Raw genomic sequence first — 26,586 nt, 5'->3', positions numbered from 1 at the left:
ATCTCGTCACTAAAAGCCATACGACATTTCATTTCCAGTCTGTTGAACACAATACACAAATTTATAACTGAAACATACCTGAAAAACGAAAACAGAAAATAGAACGAACAAGATATTCCTTATATTCTTATAGAATGAAACATGTTGCTCTATTAATAAACTGTTCTCCTTTTCAGGCATGTACTAGTATTTCCATGGCTATAAAAATTGGAGGATTTTTACGTATTCTGTCATCAATAAAATGTTTGTGTTTCCACGTTTTGTTGCGTAAAGAATTTGAGGATTTACTTATATGTTCTATTATTAACAAACTGTTCTCTTTTTTCAAGTACGTAGACCTACCAGTGCTTAATGAATTTGTATCTTGTCCTCCACAGACTGAAAAACTTAAAGGCTACTTAGGTATAGATATCTGCCGTAAGTCAAAATCATATACGGTATTTATTTACTTTTAACAGTAATTTTGTTTACATACATATTGGTCGTGCGTTTTATTTTTAAAGTATATTGTGAATTTTATCACTATGAAGTGCACGGTTTTCAGCCATGTAACAAGTATAATTGAAACGGAATAATTGTTAGTAGTCAGTCATCCAGCAGGTAACGTCGTGTACATGTTATTCGCCTGTCTCTCCGCGTATGCGATCCACAAGAGGTGCCACAGCATCAAACCGCTCCGGCAAGCCTTCCTCCGAACAGCCACAGGCATCTCCGTCAAACCCAATAACCCTGTTACCTTGAATCAGCGGAGAACTTCCCTGCAACAGAAAATAAACTGTTATCTTACTTGTCAAATAATGGCCGAGAGTATTCGTCGTGCTGAACATACGAACATTCGGGATGAGCAGCGGCCGCTTGGTAGGCCAAGGCATTTCAGCGCTGTTGCACCATGGGGTTTGGTTTCAATTTTATCTTACTTGTAAAATTAGTGACTCAAAAATATTACAATTAAATCCCTTAGTTTAGTCTATACAGAAAGCCTTCGACAGTCCTAACTGCTTGTAGAAGTGTTCAAAGAATCACGGAATGCTTCATAGAGCACCAGTTATCAAACGGAACATATATATAGATTGATTCACAAGAAGTTACCATCAATTCAAGAAAGCATTTCTAAAGTTATTTGTTATATAACTCGGTTACTATTCTTATGCACTACTATAGACTTCCACTCATTTAAGGCTGTGTGTAATATATCCGTCTCTTCAGCTGAGGGCGTAAAAGAACATTGGAAGTAAAGAATGTAACTTTCAAAAATATTATTTAATTGGCTATTATTCTGAATCTGGATTTATTTTTTAAACAATCTGCTTCACGTCACACCGACACAGATAGCTCTTATGGCGATATTGGGGTATGAAAGGGCTAGGGGTGGAGAGGAAGCGACCATAGTCTTAATTACGGTACAGCACTAGCATTTTTCTGGTGTGGAAATGGGAAACCATGGAAAACCATCTTGAGGGCTGCCGATAGTGGGGTTCGAACCCACTATCTCTCGAATGCAAGCTGATGGCTCCGAAAACGAACCGCACAATCACTTGCTCGGTTGGAAATGTGTTGTGCACTTCTTAATTTACTCGATTTTAACTACACAACTATTTTTTTATGCACTTACAAGACAGTTGCAACATATCGTAGCAGTTTTATCAACTTTGAATATTGTTATTTCTTCAATTTCTCAAACAGAATGTTTAAAAAGCAAAACTTTCATTTTAGTGCAAACGACAAAAAAATAGTATTCCAAAACTAATATTTATATTTTCGTCCGTAACTATCGGGAATGGATACCAGGTTTGGGAAGCCTATCTTGCTGAATGTGGCTACAGAAACGTTTGTTGTAAAGGGGGTAACTCCTGCTGATGTAAATGATATATTATGCTACGTCACTGGAGCTTGAGCTTTAGGGATTCGTTGCTCTCAGCCACTGATTTAGAGATATGTTCACTTACCGTGCATCCTTCATGACCAGACACGCAGATCATTGTTGCACTGTCGTACATAGCCTCGCTGTACACATCCATGCAGTATCCATCCGTTCGTACGGTAACATTCAATGACTTCAGGAAAGTGTGTGCTTCTCCTTCAACGTCCTAAAAATAAATCGCATTACATTCAGCACAGCATACATCTTCGAGAAGAGCAAAACTGAAGAACTCTGAAACTCTCCTCAATCCAACCTGAAGTAAATGCTTAGAAAATGTATCCTGTAAACCCTGTTTGATTTCACCTTAATCATGCGTATGAAGTCGCATACCATTAGCAACTTACGCTGTAAGGCAGTGGTTTTCAACCTTGTTTGAGCCCATGGTTCCCCTGACGAACAAAATTCTTTCCGCGGGTATCCTGTTGGATACCCAATAAAATCTCCGGTGTTTTCACATTTATTCTAAAAAATCTGTGAAAACATATACTGTGTAGAGATGAGAAGAATGCAAGAATGAGGAATGTGGCCTGCAAGCACCAACTTCTTGTTCTCCCAGACAGATCGGCTCTTATCTGCTACACGAAAATATTGACTCACACTTTGCAGTTTGCTGGATTACAATTGACAAGAGCGAAGAGCTGCCAGTAGAAGATAATGAAAAGTCGCCTGGGTAGTAGCGGACTTGCTACCGTAACCATTGCGTCACTGGCTCTGCTGGTGAAAACCCCTTCGCCCCATGCCTCACCGGACATGTGCATTCTTCTGATCTCCCAACAATACTAACCAACGTCCCCAGAAAACTCGTACGCACAAAGTGCTAAGTTTCTAATATTTTTGAAAATTAAAAACTAAAACAAAAATGAAAGGAAAATTATACACAAAGAACATATTAATGATCAAGTATATTGCCAATTATCTTTGAAAGATGACACAGCTGTTTTCTTCATCGTTAATATGGAAAACTCCACGGCGCCCCTCGAGGTCATTGAAGTCGTCCCAGAGCACCACAGTGTACCGGTTGAAAACCTATGCTCTAAGGAATATTTGGGAAAATCTGAGTTTCACGAACCTGTGAAAGTTGGAGAGCGTGAAAGCTAATTGTAAATGTAAACTTTGCGGACAACAATTTGAAAAATATCACATACCAGACTGCCCAGCTTGGACAAACGCATTATACTAGTGATGACAGGCTAACCCATGTTTGCAATTGTAATACACATTGTGTTTAATAAAGTCATGTTCGTAATGAAGGCGTGTGAATAGCAGTATTACCAGGAATTACCCAAGTCTTACCTTTCGTCCAGGATGTCCCCATCCCACGATATTGGCAGGAGCATCGGTTTGGTATGCCTCATCTTGACCTGGGAGTTCTATACTTTGGGTAGTAGTGTCAAATTCAATTGGTGTATCAGTCTGCAACACGAGAAAGGCGATTACACAAAGGCGTCCAGCATGTTCTAGGTAATTTCCGGCCTGAAGAGCAGTGTTACGAACATGTTTCAAATTTTGGACAGGAAGGAGTTGGGAGTAAGGAGACGAGCTGTTCGACTAAGCGGGATATTCCGAGCTGTCAGTGGAGAGATGACGTGAAATTACATTAGTAGACGAATAAGTTTGAGTGTAACTTTTAGAGGTGGAAAAGATCATAATATGAAGAGGACAAATATGGGCAAATAATTTACAGGATGAGGAATTAGGAAATGGAGTAATTTGTCAAGGAAAATAAAAAAGAAGATTTAGTTCTTTGAAATCCATTAAGAAAACTAGGTAAACAACTGATACGGAATCCACCACCTGCACAACTGTCCTAAATGCACATCACTGATGAATGATAACCGAGTAAGTGGCTGCGTGGTTGGAGTCACGTAGTTATCAACTGGGATATAGTGGGTCGAGCCCCACTGTTGGCAGCCCAGAAAATGGTTTTCCGTGGTTTCCCATTTTCACAACGGGCAAATGGTCAGGCTGTACCCTTAATGAAGGCCACGGTCGCTTCCTTCCCATTCCTAGCCCTTTCCTATCCCATCGTCGCTAAAAGACTTATGTGTCGGTGCGACATAAATCAAATTATAAAAGGAGTTTTTTGATTGATTGATTGATTGATTGATTGATTGATTGATTGATTGATTGATTGATTGATTGATTGATTGATTGATTGATTGATTGATTGATTGATTGATTGATTGATTGATTGATTGATTGATTGATTGATTGATTGATTGATTGATTGATTGATTGATTGATTGATTGATTGATTGATTGATTGATTGATTGATCACGATAAAACCCAATGTACTAACGAATCCTATTTTTCACGTTGAATACCTGACTTCCTTCAATAATTTCAAAAATATAAAATCTAGCAAACATAAAATAACTGAATTAAGGGAGGAAAGCACAGAGTCCACCCAAAAAGCTTTCAAAGTCAGGTGGCGTGTATTCGCATTCTGTGGCGAAATCAGAGCGTAAAATTGGTATAACTTGGAACGGCGGTGTGATAGCAAGTACCAAGAGGTGTAATTTGTTCTTTCTATGCGAGGTATATCGGTATTTGTAATAAAATTTGTAACCAAACGTGATTGATTGATTAATTAATGGCGTGTGGCCTCCGGAGAGGTCTGATGCAGGTCTTTTTTATTTGCCACCCGTAGGAGACCTGCGCGTCGTGATGAGGATGAAATGATGATGAAGACGGCACATACACACAGTTCCTGTGCCAATTACGATGAAAATTCCCCACCCTGTCGGGAATCGAACCTGGGACTCCTGTGACGAAAGGCTAGCATGTTAACCATTTAGCCATGGAGCCGGGCAACAAAACATGATTAGCTACATAAACAACCAACATGGTTAAAATTATCAAATAGTTGAGAGTTGAACCATACTCTAATTGGGGTCTTACCAGTGACTATAAACTGTCTGCATGATGTTCAGGTATTCTCGTGGCCAGCAAGTTCCCCAGATCTGTCCCCGATAGAACATGTGTGAGAAAAGATCGGACATCAACTCCGTCCCAGTGCCAATATCCAGGATATCAAGGACCAGTTACAACAGTTGTGGGCCAGCTTGCCTCAAGGGAGGATACAACGGCTCTATGACACTCTTCCCAACCTAATCATTGTATGTACCCAGACCAGAAGCGGTGCACCATCATACTGATAAGTGGGCTCGAACGGCCAAGTTCTTTGTAAACTTGACTCGATTTTGTAATCACTGAAATACCAGATAACCTCTCAACTCGTGAAGTTACATACGGTTTCCTCCTCCCCTTTTGTCAGGCTGTGTATATGTTTCTTTAGGTATACATGTGTGGAAGAAGTAATTTGGGGTGTAATGGGTCTATTATTATTATTACTAGAGGACCAGTGCTGCTCCAAGGCATTCATTATAAATATTGTAGGTCAGACAACTCGTCTTGATATACATGTCGTACTTAATGTTTTACCTGCCCCTTTCAACGGTTTTATGAATATTTAATAAGAAGCGCGTTATGGTTTGCTTTAATTCGTAGTCAGAATTCATCCATTCCAACGTCATCATGCCGTCTGTTTGGTAAAAATCTATCCATATATTCGCTTTTTCATCCTGAAATTCTTGATGTAAAGCGTCATAGTGTGTCTTAGAGGACACTGGTATTTTTAATCGCAGTTCTTGGGTATAGAACGGTTGTCTTGTGAGCTCGTATGTTAGTCTCGAAGAACGTTTTTCACCATACAGACACTCTTTCTAGTGTAGCTAGGTTAAACTTCGGTAGGTGTTCCCAGATAATGTGTAAGCCGTATGTCATGACGGGGTCTCTTTGTACGAAGACTTCTTTCTCTTAGGAGCATGCAAATTATTAGGAACGCGCTGCCATCTGTCAAATATGTTTGGAAGCTGGGAAAGGTTAGAGAATCAAAGAGTATCTAGCAGAGAATTGTTCCGTGATCGGAGGAAGTGTATACTCTCTTAACAGGTAGTAATCAAACATGGCTGCATGTAATGACATTACTAAGGATGAAAATCACATTATATCAGATTATTAATGAAAGTGTTAGTCTGTTATCCACCTGCTAAATACAGGGTAAGCCTCCGCCTGTAATCATTGGAGTGATCATTATTTAATTAACTGGGTTTATGATTACTCAAAACTGGCTGAACTTAGAGACCTATCAATCTCGTGATTCACCGATCGGTACTTCTGGAGAGCTTAAAATAAAAATGAACCAAATCCGTCCATTAGAACGGACAGACGGATTTCCCAAACCTGGTTTTAGTAAACTCTTTTAATACATCATCACCATCATCATCATCTGTTTACCCTCCAGGGTCGGTTTTTCCCTCGGACTCAGCGAGGGATCCCACCTCTACCGCCTCAAGGGCAGTGTCCTGGAGTTTCAGACTCTGAGTCGGGGGATACAACTGGGGAGGATGACCAGTACATCGCCCAGGACCTGCTGTGCTGAACAGGGGCCTTGTGGGGGTATGGGAAGATTGGAAGGGATAGACAAGGAAGTGGGAAGGATGCGGCTGTGGCCTTAAGTTAGGTACCATCCCGGCATTTGCCTGGAGGAGAAGTGGGAAACCGCGGAAAAACACTTCCAGGATGGCTGAGGTGGGAATCGAACCCACCTCTACTCAGTTGACCTCCCGAGGCTGAGTGGACCCCGTTCCAGCCCTCATACCACTTTTCAAATTTCGTGCCAGATCCGGGAATCAAACCCGGACCTCCGAGGGTGGCAGCTAATCACACTAACCACTACACCACAGAGGCGGACTCTTTTAATACATACGGTACATTATTATAATTATTATTATTATTATTATTATTATTATTATTATTATTATTGTTATTATTTATGCGTATGAGGAACTGTTAAAGCCGGAAGAGGATAATACTTAAAATATTTGTGGTTCAGTGAATAATAGTGGATTTTGGAGAGTAAGAAGCAATAAAGAAATTAAATTATAGACCATACATCGTATCAGCAATTAGAAACAGCTGACTACAATGCAAGGGGCATTCGGAGAGAATGCCAGATGCTGAAGAAGGTATTCAGAGGAAAGTCTGTAGGACATGGAATGAAGGGCAGACTTAGAACCAGATAGCTGAATAATGCAGAAGAAGACGTGAAGTAGGACGATGGGAGTTAGAAGATTGCGAACTAAAGCAAGGGACAGAAAAATCTAGGCCGAAGTTGTCGAGAAGGCCAAAGTCTTTAAGAGAGCTGTAGCGTCAAGGAATAAGTAAGTAAATACTGTAAGTAAGAAAGAAAGAAAGAAAAAAAGAAAAAAAGAAAGAAGGTCCAAAATAGGAAGCTGTTTATGTTTGTACTCACTCTGAGAAGAGCCAGTGGACCAACGACCGTGATTTGACTGACGTTGTAAACGACACCGTCGTGATCTCGATGGGAATAGCCAACACGAACATAGGCATTGTTCGGGATGTTGCTGGAACAAATTTGAATCTCTTAGCATAGAATATGTACACAGTACGTACATTACTTTTGGTTTTACCACATACCGGATACATAGAGACATAAATTCTACCGAGCTCGATAGCTGCAGTCGCTTAAGTGCGGCCAGTATCTGCTATTCGAACGCTACTGTCGGATGGTTTTCCATAGTTTCCGATTTTCACAACAGTCAAACGCTGTACCTTAATTAAAACCATGGCCGCTTCCTTCCCACTCCTCGCCCTATCTTGTCCCATCGTCGCCATACGACTTATCTGTATCGGTGCGACGTAAAGCTACTTGTAAGAAAGAAAACTTAATTCGACATATTATTATATTTCAAAACAATTTATGCAAGAAGACTTCAGAAGAAGAAGGAGAAGAAAATGGCGTTGCTTCTCACGGTAGTATTTAGATATATTCCATTAATCTTCCGGTTACCCAATACAGCTTTGACAGGCTGTTGTGCTGTTGACAGCTTGGTCTAATTTTGGACATATCAGGTGGTGATCCTTGTCCATTCTAGAATTGCGCTGTTTGTAGTGCTAGAATTCCACTATCTGCAGCCTTATTGGCAGGACAAGGGTCTAATGGGCTGTTACGCTAGGAATTTGCTCACGTACTTGGTAAAAAGCGACGCACTGACAGCCTTATCAACAGCTACGCGTGTACTCTGCCATGGTCATGGCTCCCATAAACCATACTTAAGTCTTACTTCAGAGTATGAAAAATGAACCTATTCATGTATTACATGGTTCGTTTATCTATCTATGCGTTTTAAACACTGATAGGTAAAATAATAGTTGTCTGTCATAGATTGTGTCAAACGGCTGCCATATTGTCACATTATCTCACCCACTCAATGCCATGTGCTCCGCGGAAAATATCACTATATTAATATCATTTGCACCGGGCGAAAATATATTTATGTAAAAAAAACACTGCCATGGCAACAGCTTTCTATTTGACACACAATATGGAATAATACACACATCTAAACAGTTACGCATCACCTGTGTATGTGCCATAAACACATTCCTCCTCGACCTACGTTGACATGAAGCGAAAATCCTCGCCCTTTGAACTGTCTAAACATACAGTAGATGAATCTTAAAAATTCTTCAGTCCGTCGAATACAAGGTTAAATATAAATATATTACTACAATATTCCCCAAAGAAACATTATTAAACAAGGGATAAATATCTGCATTTAGGACAGTCGCCCAGGTGGCAGATTCCCTACTGTTGTTTTCCTAGCCTTTTCTTAAATGATTGCAAAGAAAATGGAAATTTATTGAACATCTCCCTTGGTAAGTTATTCCAATCCCTAACTCCCCTCCCTATAAACGAATATTTGCCCAAATTTGTCCTCTTGAATTCCAATTTTATTTCATATTGTGATCTTTCCTACTTTTAAAGACACCATCCAAATTTATTCGTCTACTGATGTCCTCCCACGCCATCTCTCCACTGACAGCTCGGAACATACCACTTAGTCGAGCAGCTTGTCTCCTTTCTCCCAAGTCTTCCCAGCCCAAACTTTGCAACATTTTGGTAACGCTACTCTTTTGTCGGAAATCGCCCAGAACAAATCGAGCTGCTTTTCTTTGGATTTTTTCCAGTTCCTGAATCAAGTAATCCTGGCAAGGGTCCCATACACTGGAACCATACTCTAGTTGGGGTCTCACCAGAGAAAAATACATCTTTACTACAACACCTAAATACCCTCACACACTATTAAACAAAGAATGACATGTTTCCTTCCTTAAAAAGTCATCAGATTCTACCAAGTCACACTCAAATATTTAGAAATGATATGTATAATTGTCTCTGTTTAATATTTAGGAACTTAAATTCTAGAATTATATTAATAATGCCCTGCTTTGTCTTCACTCCAGCATTAATTGCAAGGTGTCTGGATAACCGTTCCTCAGTCATGGGCGTGGGAATCCGTTGACCTACTTTCCCCACGCCATGTCCCTTCACCTGCCACGTCATGCCTCTCTCCTTGTCACATCATAGTTTAATAATGTGTTGTTTTTTACAGGTATGTTAACCTGTGTATTCTGCACACTGAAAAGCTTTGAAGTTACATTTAACTGAGTCAACACTAGTAAGCATGGCTTAAGACACTGTCTAAACATGTACACAAATTTACGCACAGCCCCATCGATCGCAGGCATACCCATTTTGTTGAGTGTCGGTGCGGCAGTTACATGGGCACCTTCATTCAGACATCAGTGCAGGGCTTTTGTAATCAGTATATGGACGTTCTGTAATGACAAGACGCACACAGCAAGGTCTGTCAACTAGATACGTTGCGAGGCGAATAGCAGTGAGCCAGAGGGATGTGGTATGTACCTAGAGTCGTTTTCAGAACACAGCTAGTGTTCATGACTTGCCCCGTAGTGGTCGCCCTAGGGCAACAACTGTGGTAGATCACCGGTAGCTGCGACTTCTAGTCCGCAGGATCCCCGACCACACTGCCACCATAACTAACAATGACTTTATGGCGGCCACCGGGAGGCACATGTCCTACTAAACTGTGCGTTTTCTCACGATTTTTGTACAGTAAGTGATAGTAATGTACCCGATGCATTTACTGGACGTATTCAAAGTGGCGCCTACGGAAGGTAGAGGCCAGCCAAGGCAAAGAAATGTATAACAAGATATCGATATTGATGTATGCTAGGAGGCCATGACTAACTTAAACCTGCCACTATGAAGACGGTGTACAATGGTGCAGAATCGATAGAATTGTTTTTTTTTTTTAAATAAGAAGGATAAAATAGATTATTACAAAAACTGACTTGAAAAATTGACGTGGTGAGAACAAGACGTTCTGAACTTCGCACTCGAAAATAAGCGAGATTGGCGATATTTAGCAAGAAGTATTACGCTGAGAAGAAGGAAGTACTGAGCGAATTGAATAAATAAGCGTTAAAATACTGGAAAGAGCAAGTAAAATCCTGAAGCTTAGAATAATACGTCCAGATACTCAGACGCAAAGCCGTTTGAAAATAGGAACTTGATTGAGACGAGAGAGCTCGAGATTAAGCCACTCTTAGTGAAAATAATCACTAGGAAAACCAAATAAGGAAGCAATCACCATAAAAATATATTTTCTACGCAGAACTATGATGAGCTTATATTTTTCAGAATCATCACATTTTGTCTACTGTCTTGCTGAGCAGATGATGGCTTGCTAAATCGACATAGGCCAACCTGGAGGGAGATGTCGTCCTGGCCGTTAAAACCACCCGACCCGTGTGGAGGAGGTCACACTACCTGACATACCACTGGTGGAAATCCTACCCAGTTCCTGATCCAAGGACTACAACCACACCGAGAAGCAACTAAGGCCCGAGATATTGAATGGCGAGCTAAGTAATAGTATTAAGTAATATAATTTCTTATGTGGAGTATTACCAGTATATACAGTAGATCTGAATAGCCTAAGCATGAGATAATTAAGTGTGCTTATTAATATAAGAAAGTGCAGTGTGAAATATTTAAGTTGACATCTCGTTACGGAGTGATAGCGTGTTACTACATTATTTTATCCAAGGATAAAGGAATACCATTTAAAAGTACGACATAGTGCAACAGCTGTTTTCAAAGAATCCCGGTTAGTTAGAGAGGTCCATGTGTGATGTAGTAATAGTCAAACCCGGTTACGTCACAGAGGGACGCACGTTGAATTGGTTAAGACTAGTTACCATACTCTTTGCTGTATGATTTTATTGAAAGGAAAGATACTGAGTTTGGGGTTATATACGGAATTGCGAGATTAAAAATGCGTTCTGAGGAACGAATTCTGCGCTATTGATGGGATATATATCGTTGTATAATTAAATATTGGAGGTTAAACGCGCTAGTTGTGAATGCTAAATGAGTTAAATATGAATTGAATTGGAGGTTAATGGTGAGATAATGGAAGTGTGTATAGTATTTGAAATGATATATTGCGCAGAGTAATAGGAAGTAAAGCGTATTTGAAATGTTTAATATGTGATGTTGGAGCACATGCAGTGCCATTACAGAATATAAGTATGCCCCAGCGAGGAACTACAGCAAGGTACGAACAATAATATTACGTATATTTTAATGATGTGTGAAAGTGGTTTGACAGGAATAACAACCGGTGATGAATAAATGAATACATGATTATGTCATATTCTGAATGAATGGATATTGCATGGAAGAATAAGCTTGTATGCAAGTAGTAACGTAATGTAGTGTCGAAATATCTTTGTGTTGGCATTAGCACACCTATATATGATAAATGCTTACTGGCTGTATGCATATCGAGCTGGAATACGATACATAAGAAATTATTTAGCTAGAATAGGGAATTTATTTGACATTTACATAGGATATCATTGATGTTTTGGTTAATATGAATATTATTAGAGCGAATACTTAGTTAGGAGCCGTAATTTAAATGGCAATAGGACCGTGGAACTTAGTGCGTCATTCAATATTTCATTTTCTTCACGTTAACCTGCACCAACGAACTCAGATACTTTTCATCATAACTTAGGTCACTGATATTTGTATTCAGGACATATTATTTAAATTCAATTCAGTTTCGCAGAAACTTCAACAACGTGATGGTTGTATTTTCAATGAGGTATATAATTATACCATGACTGATGGAATAATTGGTTGATATAACGAATTTCGACCGTGGCCAAAAGACTGTGATTTAATATATTTAAATGACCAAATGTAATTTTTAAAGGAAAGATAATTCATTTCAGGAATACGTTACTCAGTGTACTAAGATGAAAGCTTAGTTTAGAAAATAGGCAGCGCTGACCTAACATATTTGATTCACTGATTAAAATATTTATTTATTAAGTTGATAATTGAAACTTATGAATCATACCTGATATTAACCATTTCTTTTGCGAAACTTGACAATTTAATAAATGTGTTTCTTGATTAGTTTTTTTATATAATGAAGTGAGTTTTCATTTATATTGGTAGTTAATAGTTTTAGTTAGTGTGTAAGATTCTCGTTGTGCGCATATATATATTTTTTTTTTAAAGGATGACTGAAGTTTGTGTTCACGAAACAACTACTGAGCGTATGGTATCATAATTTTCTCTGAGACGCGTATGACATCGTTACTTCCTCTGAACTGCATACGGTACCGTTATTTCACCTCGGACACACGTAAAACCAAACATAGAAAAATTAACCATTTTTCTGAAGGCATGGATACCCTGAGATATATTTAACTGACTAGTTGGGAATTACTGTGGTTACCCTGACCCGTAGGGTGCAGTAATTTTTGGCGCCCAACGTGGGGCAAATGGAGAAAGACGTCGTGGGAACTGTTGGTTGCCAAAGGAAGTAATTTTTTGACCCCCAACAGTGGAGCAAAATAAGGAGGAAGGTGCCATGCGAAATGAGGAAAAGGAACATCGAATATTGGTCGCCAAAAGTAATTTTTGGCGCCGCAACGTGTTGCGATTGAAGAGAAAGACACCGCGGGAACATCGAATAATGGACCGCCAAAAGTAAAAAAAAAATTCCAATATAGCGCGATTAAGGAGAAAGATACCGGGGAGAGAAACATATCAGTCACCAAGAATGAGGAAGTAAAAAAAATCGTCGCACAACAGTAAGGAAATTGAAGAGAAAGACACCGCGGGATCGAATATTTAATCGAGAGTCAGACCCGAGAGAATAACCCGATAACTTACTGCTGAACCAACTTGGAGGTCAAAAGAGAATGACATTGCGGAACGTTGTGGGAAGCAAAAGAACCCAACGTGCAGTTGGTGAAAGAAACACTTGGAGATTTGTCAAGAAAATAGGCTCGGATGAGAAACTGATAATTAGGTATTGAGAGAATGATGTGTAAATATGAATATTTTCCAGAAGTAGATTGTTAGATGGAGTGATAGGAGGATATTTTATCATTTTTATTGAAATAATTGTAGGTCTTCATATTTCATTTTTTATTTTTAAAGTATGATTGAATTTATTCTTGATATTTGAATTAATAGTTAGTATGTAAGTAAGTCATGAATACCACATGGTGGATAAGTATTTTTTTTCTTTTTGGGAAACTATTTCTGAAATGAATTCAAAGGAAAATGATCTGATTTCGTTGGGAAATTGCTCATGTTTTAACGGGTAGGATGATATCGATCTTCAGGAAGGTCTATATTTCAAATAATTTTGAGAAACTAAGTGAACATTTAGTATATAAGACTTGATTTCTAGCTTTAAGGATATTTTAGATTTAGAAATTGAATATTTCACATATTTATTGACACTGTGATATATTAGAGTACTTGAAAACTTAAAGTTGGTTAGGAAATTAAGGAATTATTCGAAATATTACTGAAATTGACGAGAAAATGGCAACTCAGGGAAGAATGCAAACCAGAAGGGAACAAGAAGAAGAAATGAAAAGAGCACAGGAAAAGCATGAAGGAATGCCGTTATGGTTTCTAGAATATATAAAGAAACAGGAGGAGAAAGAAAAGAAACAAGAAGAAGAGAGACAGAAAGAAAAACAAGAACGAGAGGACGAAAAGAAGAAAGAAAAACAAGAACGAGAAGACGAAAAGAAGAAAGAAAAACAAGAACGTGAGGAGAAAGAAAGGAAACAAGAAGAAGAGAGACAGAAAGAAAAACAAGAACGAGAAGACGAAAAGAAGAAAGAAAAACAAGAACGAGAGGATGAAAAGAGGAAAGAAAAACAAGAACGTGAGGAGAAAGAAAGGAAACAGGAAGAAGAGAAGGATAGGAGACGGGCAGAGAAAGAACAAAAGCAACGTGAAGAAAGGAGGAAAGAACAGGAAGAATGGCAACAAAAGCAACAAGAATTCTTAAAGGAGTTCCGGAGAGAACAAGAAGAGAAACAGGAAGAATGGCAACAAAAGCAACGTGAAGAAAGGAGGAAAGAACAGGAAGAATGGCAACAAAAGCAACGTGAAGAAAGGAGGAAAGAACAGGAAGAACAACGAGAAGAGAGGAAAAAGGAACTGGAGGAAATAAAGGAAGACAACACAAGAACTCGATTGGAAATACAGAATAGGCTGGCTGAAATGACTCAGAGTATGGAGAATAGAAACAAGCAGATACACGAAGAAATGGACAGAATTAAAGGACAGGTTACAGAAAGCCAGGAAATCATCAAGAAGTTGAAGGATGAGGAGATTAGCAAACTGACCAGCGATCTCCGAGAACTAAAAGTCAGTAACGAGAAGAAATGGGACGAGTTAAGTGAAATAACAAGCGGCATGGAAGGATTGAAGGTCAGACATCAAGAATTGGAGGAGAAATTCGATCAGGCTGCTGGCACGGTGGCCGGAAAAATTAATGAGTTAAAAGAGAAGATCGAGAGCGATAAGAATGAGGCGGACCAGAAGATGGAGAAGACAGAAGAGGAGTTAAGGCAGATTAGGAAGGAGATGCAAGAAATTAAAATAGAAAACCAGACAACTAAATCCGTTATTTCGAATTGTAGTGAACGGCAAAAAGCGATAGAGATTCAGATTAATGAAAGGGAGACTACACCATCAAGAACACTGGATCCAAGTAGGCAGAGCATAGATTTGATAAATGGAAGCAGCCAAAATGAAAGTCCAACCATAATAAACGTCATAAAAACGTACGACGACCGCCCAAAGCATTTTGATAACACATCAAAAATCTCACCCAAGCAATTTCTCAGAGATATTGAGGAACATTTTCGCGAAGGCAGAATTCAAGAGGATAAGAAGCTGCGCGTGATAGAAAAACATCTAGATGGAAACCCGAACATCTGGTTCCAAGCTTTTAAATATACTTTCCACAGCTATGAGGAATTTAAGGCAGCGTTCCTAAGAAAGTTTTGGAGTCCAGAAATTCAACAACAACTAAGAATCGAACTTTACGCAAGAAAGTTTTCGTTAACAGGCCAAACCCGATTCAGTGATTACTTCTCGTTTCAATTTCAGAGGTTTCAGGACTTAGACTCAGCTCCAAGCGAGCTAGAGGCCATAAAAACTATTCAAAGGCAATTCCCACCGGAGGTGCAGAGGTTATTAGCAGCCTCAGATGTTGAAACCGCAGTCGATATGGAAAGGAAGCTCAGACAGATCGATATGACATCCTCGTACCCATTGAATAGAAATATACGGAATACGGCCCAAGAAGAAGTAATAAATACCATCAGTCCCGAGGAAACAAACCATAGGGAAAGTCATAAGTCAAAGAATAGGCCAGAGGACCATGATGAACACAGAGAGAAGGGCAGAAAGAGATGTTGTTGCCAATGCAGTGGAAGTTCTAATGGGCAATGTGGACAGAATAATAATAGACATAACCCATATTATACAAATAATTCAAGGTTTCGAGGCAATAGGAACCAACAACATTTTAGAAACAGATCATGGTTTAATAACCGGAAAGGGCAGAACAGTTATCGCAGGAACGAAGAAAATCGTAGGTATATACAACAACTGCGAGAGGAAAGACGAAATAAGAACAGATGGGAAGGAGCGATAAAAGACAAAGATATAAATGGAGACATCGAGGGAGCAGAGAGCCTCGAATTACAATCGTATAAACGAAGGAAAGCTGAAGAGGGGAGACTCAACCCTAACACTCCTGAATTCATAGGAAATTCGGAGCCACCTGGAAAAAAACTCCGATTTCCAATTGAAAAATGAGGAGACATCAAGTAGCAAAAGAAATGGGAAAATTGACAAAATTCGTAGTTGGATAATTGCGCAAGTAGACCACTGGGATATTCGACCTGATGACCTGCTTGACGAAAATGATCATGGCAATGAAAGAACAAAATTTAGATTACCCGTAATCATAGTAACAGTGGCCGACATAAAGTTGCATTGCTTGGTGGATTCTGGAGCATGTATCAGTGTAATGGCATCGACATTTTTCCAAGAGCTTACGAAAAGAATCTACATACCGACAATCCCAGTATCAGGAATTAAAATAAGAGGAATAATCCCAGATAAATCTGTTGATTGCAAGCTGCAAGCATACGTTACAGTCATGATAGGAAGGCACAGATTTGAACATCCATTCATGATCATGAAGAGGATAAAATATAATATCATCTTTGGTATAGATTTCATGTTAACGACACGAATGACCATTGATATGGAAAGACGAGAAGTCCGGTTCCCAGTAACAGAAAGTGGTGGAATGCAGTCTATAGAAACCATACAATTCAATAATCTTACGGACGAAAATGAACACTTGAAGATTATGGTAAAGGAAATTGATCCTGCGATCATGGAAGGCCAAGATCAAAAGAATGACGTGTATGAACAAGAGATAGATTTAGGATTAATTGATAGGCTCGAAGAAATAATGGCTATCGAAGAGGAGGAGGAAGAGAAAACTGAAATTTGGAAAACTATGACCGAAGCTACAATATCATCCACAGAAAAGCGGAAAATCTATGAGATTTTGAAGAGACATATCGAAGTTTTCGACAATAAACCAGGTCAAATACCCAACTTTAGATACAAAATATTAGTCAATGACTGGACACCATATAAAGGAAAATTATACGATGTACCAGAAAGGTATTTAACAGAAGTAAGGAAAATTATTCAGGAAATGATGGCTGACGGTATAATAGTAAAGACAACCACACCTTACTTGAACCCACTGGTAATAGTAAAAAAAAGCAACGGAAAACTCAGGCCGTGCGTGGATGCGAGGGTACAGAGTACAATAAGGTCCCAAGGATTAAGGATATAATAAAAAAATTTAGAGGTCTGCAGTACTTTTCAAGCTTAGATTGCACATCGTCCTTCCATCACATTGTACTGGAGGAAAAGTCAAGGATATTGACAGGGTTTATGTTTGATAACCAAACGTACGCCTACTGCAGATTGCCTTTTGGGTTGAAGAACAGTTCTGCCGTTTTGATAAGGGCTTTAGATAAGAACCTAACCGATGAAGTAAAAGGATTTGTCAACTGTTATGTCGATGATCTAGTATTTGGCAGTACAACTTTCGAAGAACACTGTGAAAAATTAGAAAAATTGTTGAACAACCTGCAGAAAACCGGATTTAAAATTAACCTAGCAAAGTCAAAATTCTGCCAAAACCAAGTGCTTTTCCTTGGACATATAATAGACGGCGAAGGAGTTAAGCCAAACCCGGTAAAAATCAAAGCAATTTGTGATTTCCCACGTCCTTCTAAAGTGAAACACATAAGACAATTCCTAGGTATGACTGGATTCTTTTCAGACCACTGTAGAGGTTATACAGAAATAGCTGCACCGCTCCAGGAACTTTTAAAGGCAAATAACCGTTGGAAATGGAACGAGGAAGCCGAAAACGCATTCATAAGAATGAAAGAATTGCTTAGGCAAAGCATCAAACTAGGGTACCCTGATTTCGAGAAAGATTTTATTGTCCAGGCAGATGCGTCAAATATTGGTGTTGGAGCATGTTTATACCAAGAGGAAAAGGAGAGTAAGAGACGAACATACTTAGCCTTTACGAGCAGAAAACTGCGAAAACACGAGCTACATTATACAACGACAGAGCTCGAACTCCTTGCCATAATACATGCACTGCAGCAATGGAGACGAATTATTTATGGATACCCCGTGATCATCAGAACGGATCACAAGGCATTAACCTTTGGGTTAAAAGCAATGATGACCAGCGAAAGAGTAACTAGATGGATGCTTTACACACAGCAATTTAATCTAAAAATTGAACACTGCAGCGGGAAAGAAAATGTATTAGCTGATGCATTAAGCAGAAATCCAGCAGACCATGAGGAGAATGTTTTACAGTTAACGCTGGATAGTCAAGACCAGAAGTTGTTATCAAAACTAGAAGACCTTGCTTAATATCAGAAAATGGATGAAAAGTTAAAGATCATAATTGACAAGTTGATGGCTGATGAGAGGGAACCGTTAATAGAAGATAAATATGAGATATTGAGCGGCTTATTAACGAAAGTCGTAGATAAAACCACACACAAGAAAAGAATAATGGTACCACGAACACTACAATGTGAACTAATTTGGCACGTGCATAAAGTAACAGGACATGCAGGAATTGATAAAGTCATTGCAACACTATCAGAGAAGTTCACATGGACAGGGTTAAGGAAGTCAGTTAGAAGCACAATTAAGACCTGTGATATTTGTCAGCGGGTCAAACATAACAATTTTATCACTAGTAACCAACCTATCGCCATATTGCCATCTAAAGTAAGAGAAATATATGCAATCGATATTTTTGGAAAACTACCGACAGCCAAAAAGGGAAACAAATACATATTGGTAGTAATTGACATCTTTTCGAAGTACATATCGCTACAGCCAATACAACGGGCAAATACGAAGCAAGTTCTACACAGATTAGTGGAGAAGGTATTTCCTAAAATGGGCAAGCCCGAAAGGATATTGTCAGACAGGGGAACACAATTCACATCTATGCTGTTCCGAGAAAGAATGAGAAGTATGGGCATAAAACACACATTATGTTCAGTTCGACACCCATCTGCAAATCCAGTGGAGCGATACATGAAAGAAATAGCAAAATTCTGTAGGATATACTGCAATCATTGTCACTGGAAATGGATTGATGTAATGGAGACAATAGAAGAATGCCTAAATAACACCATAAATGAATCAACTGCTCAGGTCCCAAACTTGGTACATTACAATAAAGAATCACGAAGAACATGGGACAATATATTAAACATATCACTTGAAGAGAAACCAGATATCCAGCAGATCAATAAAATGGTCCAAGAGAGGCTAAAACAACAGTCTGAGAAGAGACTAAGAAGGTTACGAAAGACAAGATTTCGCGCACCATTTAAGAAAAACGATCTCGTTTTAATTAAAAAGGCACCAGTAACGAACGCACCAGCCAAAATATGCGCTAAGTTCAATCATTTATATGAAGGACCGTATAGAATTGAACATGCTTACGGAAATAACGCATATCTTATTATAAGCATGGATGGAAAATACAAAAACGTTCACAATGCATGTAATATGAAGTTATATTTCCCAGAAAACAAGGCTGGAGAAACGATAATATAAGTCCCACAGAAGTACAAACCAAGTTTAGAGTAAACATATTTGTGAGTCAGCTGATATGCAAAGAGATAGGCTTATAGAAGCTAAAAAAAACATCAATAGTCATAACAGAATAATCGATACGATTCCATAGAGAAATAAAATCCGTTAATCGATCAAAGAACCATGGAGAAATACCAGAAATGCATCGTCACATTTGTCAATCATAATTCAAGAGAATAAATATATCGCAAGCAATATATTTAATCTGTACTGGGGGAATAAAATGTACCCGATGCATTTACTGGACGTATTCAAAATGGCGCCTACGGAAGGTAGAGGCCAGCCAAGGCAAAGAAATGTATAACAAGATATCGATATTGATGTATGCTAGGAGGCCATGACTAACTTAAACCTGCCACTATGAAGGCGGTGTACAATGGTGCAGAATCGATAGAATTGTTTTTTTTAAATAAGAAGGATAAAATAGATTATTACAAAAACTGACTTGAAAAATTGACGTGGTGAGAACAAGACGTTCTGAACTTCGCACTCGAAAATAAGCGAGATTGGCGATATTTAGCAAGAAGTATTACGCTGAGAAGAAGGAAGTACTGAGCGAATTGAATAAATAAGCGTTAAAATACTGGAAAGAGCAAGTAAAATCCTGAAGCTTAGAATAATACGTCCAGATACTCAGACGCAAAGCCGTTTGAAAATAGGAACTTGATTGAGACGAGAGAGCTCGAGATTAAGCCACTCTTAGTGAAAATAATCACTAGGAAAATCAAATAAGGAAGCAATCACCATAAAAATATATTTTCTACGCAGAACTATGATGAGCTTATATTTTTCAGAATCATCACATTTTGTCTACTGTCTTGCTGAGCAGATGATGGCTTGCTAAATCGACATAGGCCAACCTGGAGGGAGATGTCGTCCTGGCCGTTAAAACCACCTGACCCGTGTGGAGGAGGTCACACTACCTGACATACCACTGGTGGAAATCCTACCCAGTTCCTGATCCAAGGACTACAACCACACCGAGAAGCAACTAAGGCCCGAGATATTGAATGGCGAGCTAAGTAATAGTATTAAGTAATATAATTTCTTATGTGGAGTATTACCAGTATATACAGTAGATCTGAATAGCCTAAGCATGAGATAATTAAGTGTGCTTATTAATATAAGAAAGTGCAGTGTGAAATATTTAAGTTGACATCTCGTTACGGAGTGATAGCGTGTTACTACATTATTTTATCCAAGGATAAAGGAATACCATTTAAAAGTACGACATAGTGCAACAGCTGTTTTCAAAGAATCCCGGTTAGTTAGAGAGGTCCATGTGTGATGTAGTAATAGTCAAACCCGGTTACGTCACAGAGGGACGCATGTTGAATTGGTTAAGACTAGTTACCATACTCTTTGCTGTATGATTTTATTGAAAGGAAAGATACTGAGTTTGGGGTTATATACGGAATTGCAAGATTAAAAATGCGTTCTGAGGAACGAATTCTGCGCTATTGATGGGATACATATCGTTGTATAATTAAATATTGGAGGTTAAACGCGCTAGTTGTGAATGCTAAATGAGTTAAATATGAATTGAATTGGAGGTTAATGGTGAGATAATGGAAGTGTGTATAGTATTTGAAATGATATATTGCGCAGAGTAATAGGAAGTAAAGCGTATTTGAAATGTTTAATATGTGATGTTGGAGCACATGCAGTGCCATTACAGAATATAAGTATGCCCCAGCGAGGAACTACAGCAAGGTACGAACAATAATATTACGTATATTTTAATGATGTGTGAAAGTGGTTTGACAGGAATAACAACCGGTGATGAATAAATGAATACATGATTATGTCATATTCTGAATGAATGGATATTGCATGGAAGAATAAGCTTGTATGCAAGTAGTAACGTAATGTAGTGTCGAAATATCTTTGTGTTGGCATTAGCACACCTATATATGATAAATGCTTACTGGCTGTATGTATATCAAGCTGGAATACGATACATAAGAAATTATTTAGCTAGAATAGGGAATTTATTTGACATTTACATAGGATATCATTGATGTTTTGGTTAATATGAATATTATTAGAGCGAATACTTAGTTAGGAGCCGTAATTTAAATGGCAATAGGACCGTGGAACTTAGTGCGTCATTCAATATTTCATTTTCTTCACGTTAACCTGCACCAACGAACTCAGATACTTTTCATCATAACTTAGGTCACTGATATTTGTATTCAGGACATATTATTTAAATTCAATTCAGTTTAGCAGAAACTTCAACAACGTGATGGTTGTATTTTCAATGAGGTATATAATTATACCATGACTGATGGAATAATTTGTTGATATAACGAATTTCGACCGTGGCCAAAAGACTGTGATTTAATATATTTAAATGACCAAATGTAATTTTTAAAGGAAAGATAATTCATTTCAGGAATACGTTACTCAGTGTACTAAGATGAAAGCTTAGTTTAGAAAATAGGCAGCGCTGACCTAACATATTTGATTCACTGATTAAAATATTTATTTATTAAGTTGATAATTGAAACTTATGAATCATACCTGATATTAACCATTTCTTTTGCGAAACTTGACAATTTAATAAATGTGTTTCTTGATTAGTTTTTTTATATAATGAAGTGAGTTTTCATTTATATTGGTAGTTAATAGTTTTAGTTAGTGTGTAAGATTCTCGTTGTGCGCATATATATATATATTTTTTTAAAGGATGACTGAAGTTTGCGTTCACGAAACAACTACTGAGCGTATGGTATCATAATTTTCTCTGAGACGCGTATGACATCGTTACTTCCTCTGAACTGCATACGGTACCGTTATTTCTCCTCGGACACACGTAAAACCAAACATAGAAAAATTAACCATTTTTCTGAAGGCATGGATACCCTGAGATATATTTAACTGACTAGTTGGGAATTACTGTGGTTACCCTGACCCGTAGGGTGCAGTAAGGAGTAGTTGGTAAGGGAGAGCAGGACATTCCCGGAAAAGGACGGGCTAGGATGGTCCTACCCCTTAGAAATAAAAGAGAGATATATGCGGAACGAGAAGGAGAGAGGCGGGGTACAGTAGGAGAGCTGTTACAGCCTCACAAGTTCGACTGCTAATGGAATGGTGAGAAAGCTGCACTGTCATGTGGTAGGGATGGTTGGGGGCGTCTTACGGGCCCCACGGATAGGGCCGATCGTGACATCATGGGAGGGCGGTCATTTTCTCACCAGGAATGATGACATGGCCGGACAGCAGTAGTTTATTTTTATTTATTTTTTATCCAGCGGGGTCGATGGACGTGGCATGCAGGGACTGAGAATGACTGCTGTGGTGATCCTCCCTAGGGAGTGTCACGTTTCCGGAGTATATGATGAACCTCATGGCATGCCCTAAGAGTCTCGTGTTGTTGTTTTTCTTTGTTCCTTTTTCCTGTTTTTGTAAGTTGTTTTTTATTGTGAACATGTATTAGGGGCTGAACGCCTGTTATGTTCAAGAATAAATACAATACAATACATTACATTACAATGCTAAACTGTACGAAACAAGACTCCACAACACCTCTCTCTATTCTAGACGGCCATAGCGGGGCCCGACCCTTAAACCTACACACCATGCTGAACGGTACAGATGGGCACAAAATCACCAAGAATGGACTTTGGTAAATTGGCACAAAGTTGTCTTCACAGGCGAATGCCACATATCACTGATACCCGATGACCGTCAGCAACGTGTGTTGAGGGCACCTGGTAATGCTGCACGCCAGTCATCCCATCTGTCGAACACAGCAAGGTGATGGATCAGTGATGTTCTGGGATGCCATCAATGTGAGGACGTCGGACGCCATTGTTGTCCATCCTGGGCACACTCACCGCTCCCCAGTACAGGGATAACTTTCTCCAACCCATCGTTGAATGTTTTCATCGGCATTTCGGGGAAGAATTCAAGTTTATGGATGACAACTCCCGCGTCCATCGTGCAGGTATCGACAGTTATTTCATCAATCGTGCCGGTATTACCCGACTCGATTGGCCTTCATATCTTCCCTGCCCCTTCGATATGAATCCCGTGGAACATGCTTGGGATCGATTGAAAAGAGCTGTGCGTACCGTACACGTCGTGCCCCGCCACGAAATCTATGGGAGTTACGCAGGAATGCCACTGAATAATAGGATAAATTAAACCAGCAGTGGTTAAATGAACTCGTAGGAAGCATGCTACGTAGGGTGCAGGCTTGTATTCATGCAAGGGGACATGGTACTCTGTAATGAATAAGGTTACTAAACAGGGGGCTTAGCACAAGAAAAGTAATTTGTGCTTCTGTTTGTTTACAGTCGAAGTGATTTCTTTGGTTTTGGTAGTCAATAAACTGGAAGATGCATTACTGTTGAAGTATATCTTCAACATTGTACAGAATGTCTCAGAACTTTTGTTTGGTGGGTGATGCATAACTTTTCTTGATGTGTGTATTATAAACACAATCAGTAGTGACGTCTAGTTGCCCCCTCTTTTTCTTGTTGACACCATGATCGACCTGTGTGCGTGTGCTTGTGTGTAATGTCCGGCTCACTGATCTCTATACATGGATCGCTGATGGCAGGTCTCCGCTGCAGGAGAAAGTACGCCAAGTTGAACGCGCGGTTCGCCATGTTGGCGTACCCAACCTCGAGCTCTCCTTATGGGGAAGCAATGATAATATAGTCAATTTTAAGTCGCAATTAATGGCGCATTGGAATAATTAAAAATATAGAGACATGTTCACTCAAAGCATAAGGACATTAGGATCACTGACACGTCATTCCGAGGTCAGTAAATCTCCGGGATAGCAATAAAAATGAGTGTATAATAACGGCCGGCAAATATTAACTTAGGTGCTGAATACATGCAATTAGCGATCGGTAACACAATACGAGTGAAAACCAGTTTCTGGAAACATTGCTGTAAATTGTATACATGTATGCCACGAAATTATGCATTCTTAAAATGATGTACCTATATACGTAGCTCAATATACAGGCCTAGATTCGACATATCGTAATCGGTGCTTGATAATGAATTTCTGTTTCCTGTTTCCAAGAAATAACGCGCATATTATCAAATTTAAATATCATTGAAGCAAATGTACACATTTATAAAACCAGCAAATATTCAAAACTAGTCAATATATCACATTAGGCCTACCTACAGCTTAATGTACTATTACAGACCTCTTTAATTAAATTCAGCTAGCAAAGCGATATTGATAGTCATCATCAGAAATATGTAACACCAGTTAAAAGAGTCCTAAATACCACGAATAGTATAATGGAATAGCCCCAAACACGCACCACACTTTCCCTTCTCCCACCACTCCAGTGTCTGAAACCCATAATTATTACTGATGTAAATAAGGTCTAGAATTCCTCCAGACTTCATTTTCTAAGATTGTTATAAAGTCACGTCAATTATTTCATCGAAACCGTCAGTTTAATTATGAGAAATAAAAATATATATATATAAGTAAATCTTTACTTGCAGTTAATGTTCAGCAAAATTGAAAACAGTTGGCTGTACATCACTTCTAAGGTGTACAGTTTGTCCATTTCTATCAAAACAGTTTTCCTCTAAGTAAAAGTAAACTCGTGTCCTCATCCCGAGGTGGTGCAGCTCTTTTCATGCACACCCCCATTGGAGGTGAGCTGCATGTACCATTTCAACCACATACCAGCCCTCCTGCCATTCTTAAATTTCTGGCAGTACCGGGAATCGAACCTAGGCCCCCTAGGACGGTAGCTAATAATACTAACCGTTACGCTACGGAGGCGGACTTCCTCTAAGTGATCCGAGCAGAGAACAGCTGTTTTAGAAGGCTCCAAATTCTCCCGCCTGATACTCCTAATCGATGATCTTAGATGTTCGGGTCTCGAGAAAGGAAACCTACAAAAATTAATTGCCATTTTGCTCCCGGAATATGCAAAATAAGATACAATAAACCTAAAACTCAAAACACTACCCTAGGAAGATTCTTATGTACAGTATAAAACTCCCCGAGCCGGGCTGAGTGGCTCAGACGGTTAAGGCGCTGGCCTTCTAACCCCAACTTGGCAGGTTCGATCCTGGCTCAGTCCGGTGGTATTTGAAGGTGCTCAAATACGACAGCCCCGTGTCGGTAGATTTACTGGCACGTAAAAGAACTCCTGTGGGACTAAATTCCGGCACCTCGGCGTCTCCGAAGACCTTAAAAAAGTAGTTAGTGGGACGTAAAGCAAATAACATTATTATTAAAACTCCCCGATGAAATGATTTCTCCTTCTGCTGATCGGTTCTGTTTGTACATCCATAAGCTGAATACTGCGGTATATTAATACCCCGTAGAATGTTTCTTCATTCATATTTCAGATAAACACATACATATTTAAATTTAATCTTGTAATTCACAAGCATACTACAAGGCAACGAACCTAAATTCGTAAAATAGACTACTATTTACTTTGCAATAACACAGCACAGAACACTCGTGGAACTACAATCAAGAGGCCTGGCGTCACTGAACTAAGCATAAACAAAGCAAGCGCGCTCCTCGTGGTCTACTGCACCGTGCGCTCGCTGCCATCTTACGACACCAGTCATCTTCTATTCGGCTTACTGCTACCCAAGCTACCAGCCATCCAGGTATAGAGGTCAGTGGTCCGGCTCCATGGTTAGCGAGCTGGTCGTTGGTCACTGGGCACCGGGGTTCGATTCCCGGTTGGGTCGAGGATTGTAACGTTAATTCCGCTGGCACGGAGGCTGGGTGTATGTCTCGTCTTTCATCATCATTCCATCCTCATCATGACGAGGTCACCTACGGGCGTCAAATCAAATGATCTGCACCTCGAGACCCGACCATGTCCTCGGACACTCCCGACACTAAAAGCCGTAGTCATTTCAATGTGTGTTAATAGATATGGAGGAGGTGAAACCCAGCAGCGGCCCCGTCGAATTACACCAAAGGGTCCGCTCAAGACTTTTAATGTCGCGATCCGACGGAGACTAATCACCATCAATAGCGGATATGCCTTCACTCCATATGAATTCTGCAGAGATATTTGGAATGGAAACCAGGCTTTTGGCACGCAAACTAGTCATTAGAAATTGTGTACTACCATTTATCCTACCTCTTTTTCACCAACGGGACTCGAA

At 39.3% G+C, this 26,586-nt stretch overlaps 1 protein-coding gene across 1 annotated transcript in view; it reads right to left on the bottom strand.

The window, feature by feature from the left end:
- Positions 1-422: 422 nt before the first annotated feature.
- Positions 423-26,586, bottom strand: part of LOC136857138 (trypsin-1) — a 58,723-nt gene continuing 32,559 nt past the window's right edge. The window contains exons 4-7 of the mRNA XM_067135549.2: positions 7,240-7,351; positions 3,215-3,334; positions 1,947-2,087; positions 423-758 (exon numbers count right to left, since the gene is read on the bottom strand). Of these exons, the coding sequence (XP_066991650.2) occupies positions 618-758; positions 1,947-2,087; positions 3,215-3,334; positions 7,240-7,351 (514 nt within the window). The 3' untranslated portion in view covers positions 423-617. The remainder of the gene's footprint in view (positions 759-1,946; positions 2,088-3,214; positions 3,335-7,239; positions 7,352-26,586) is intronic.

The sequence above is a fragment of the Anabrus simplex genome, chromosome 1 (assembly GCF_040414725.1).
Source record: "Anabrus simplex isolate iqAnaSimp1 chromosome 1, ASM4041472v1, whole genome shotgun sequence".
Taxonomy (NCBI): domain Eukaryota; kingdom Metazoa; phylum Arthropoda; class Insecta; order Orthoptera; family Tettigoniidae; genus Anabrus; species Anabrus simplex.
The sequence above is the reverse complement of the archived record's forward strand: the minus strand, read 5'-3'. Positions and strand labels throughout refer to the sequence as shown.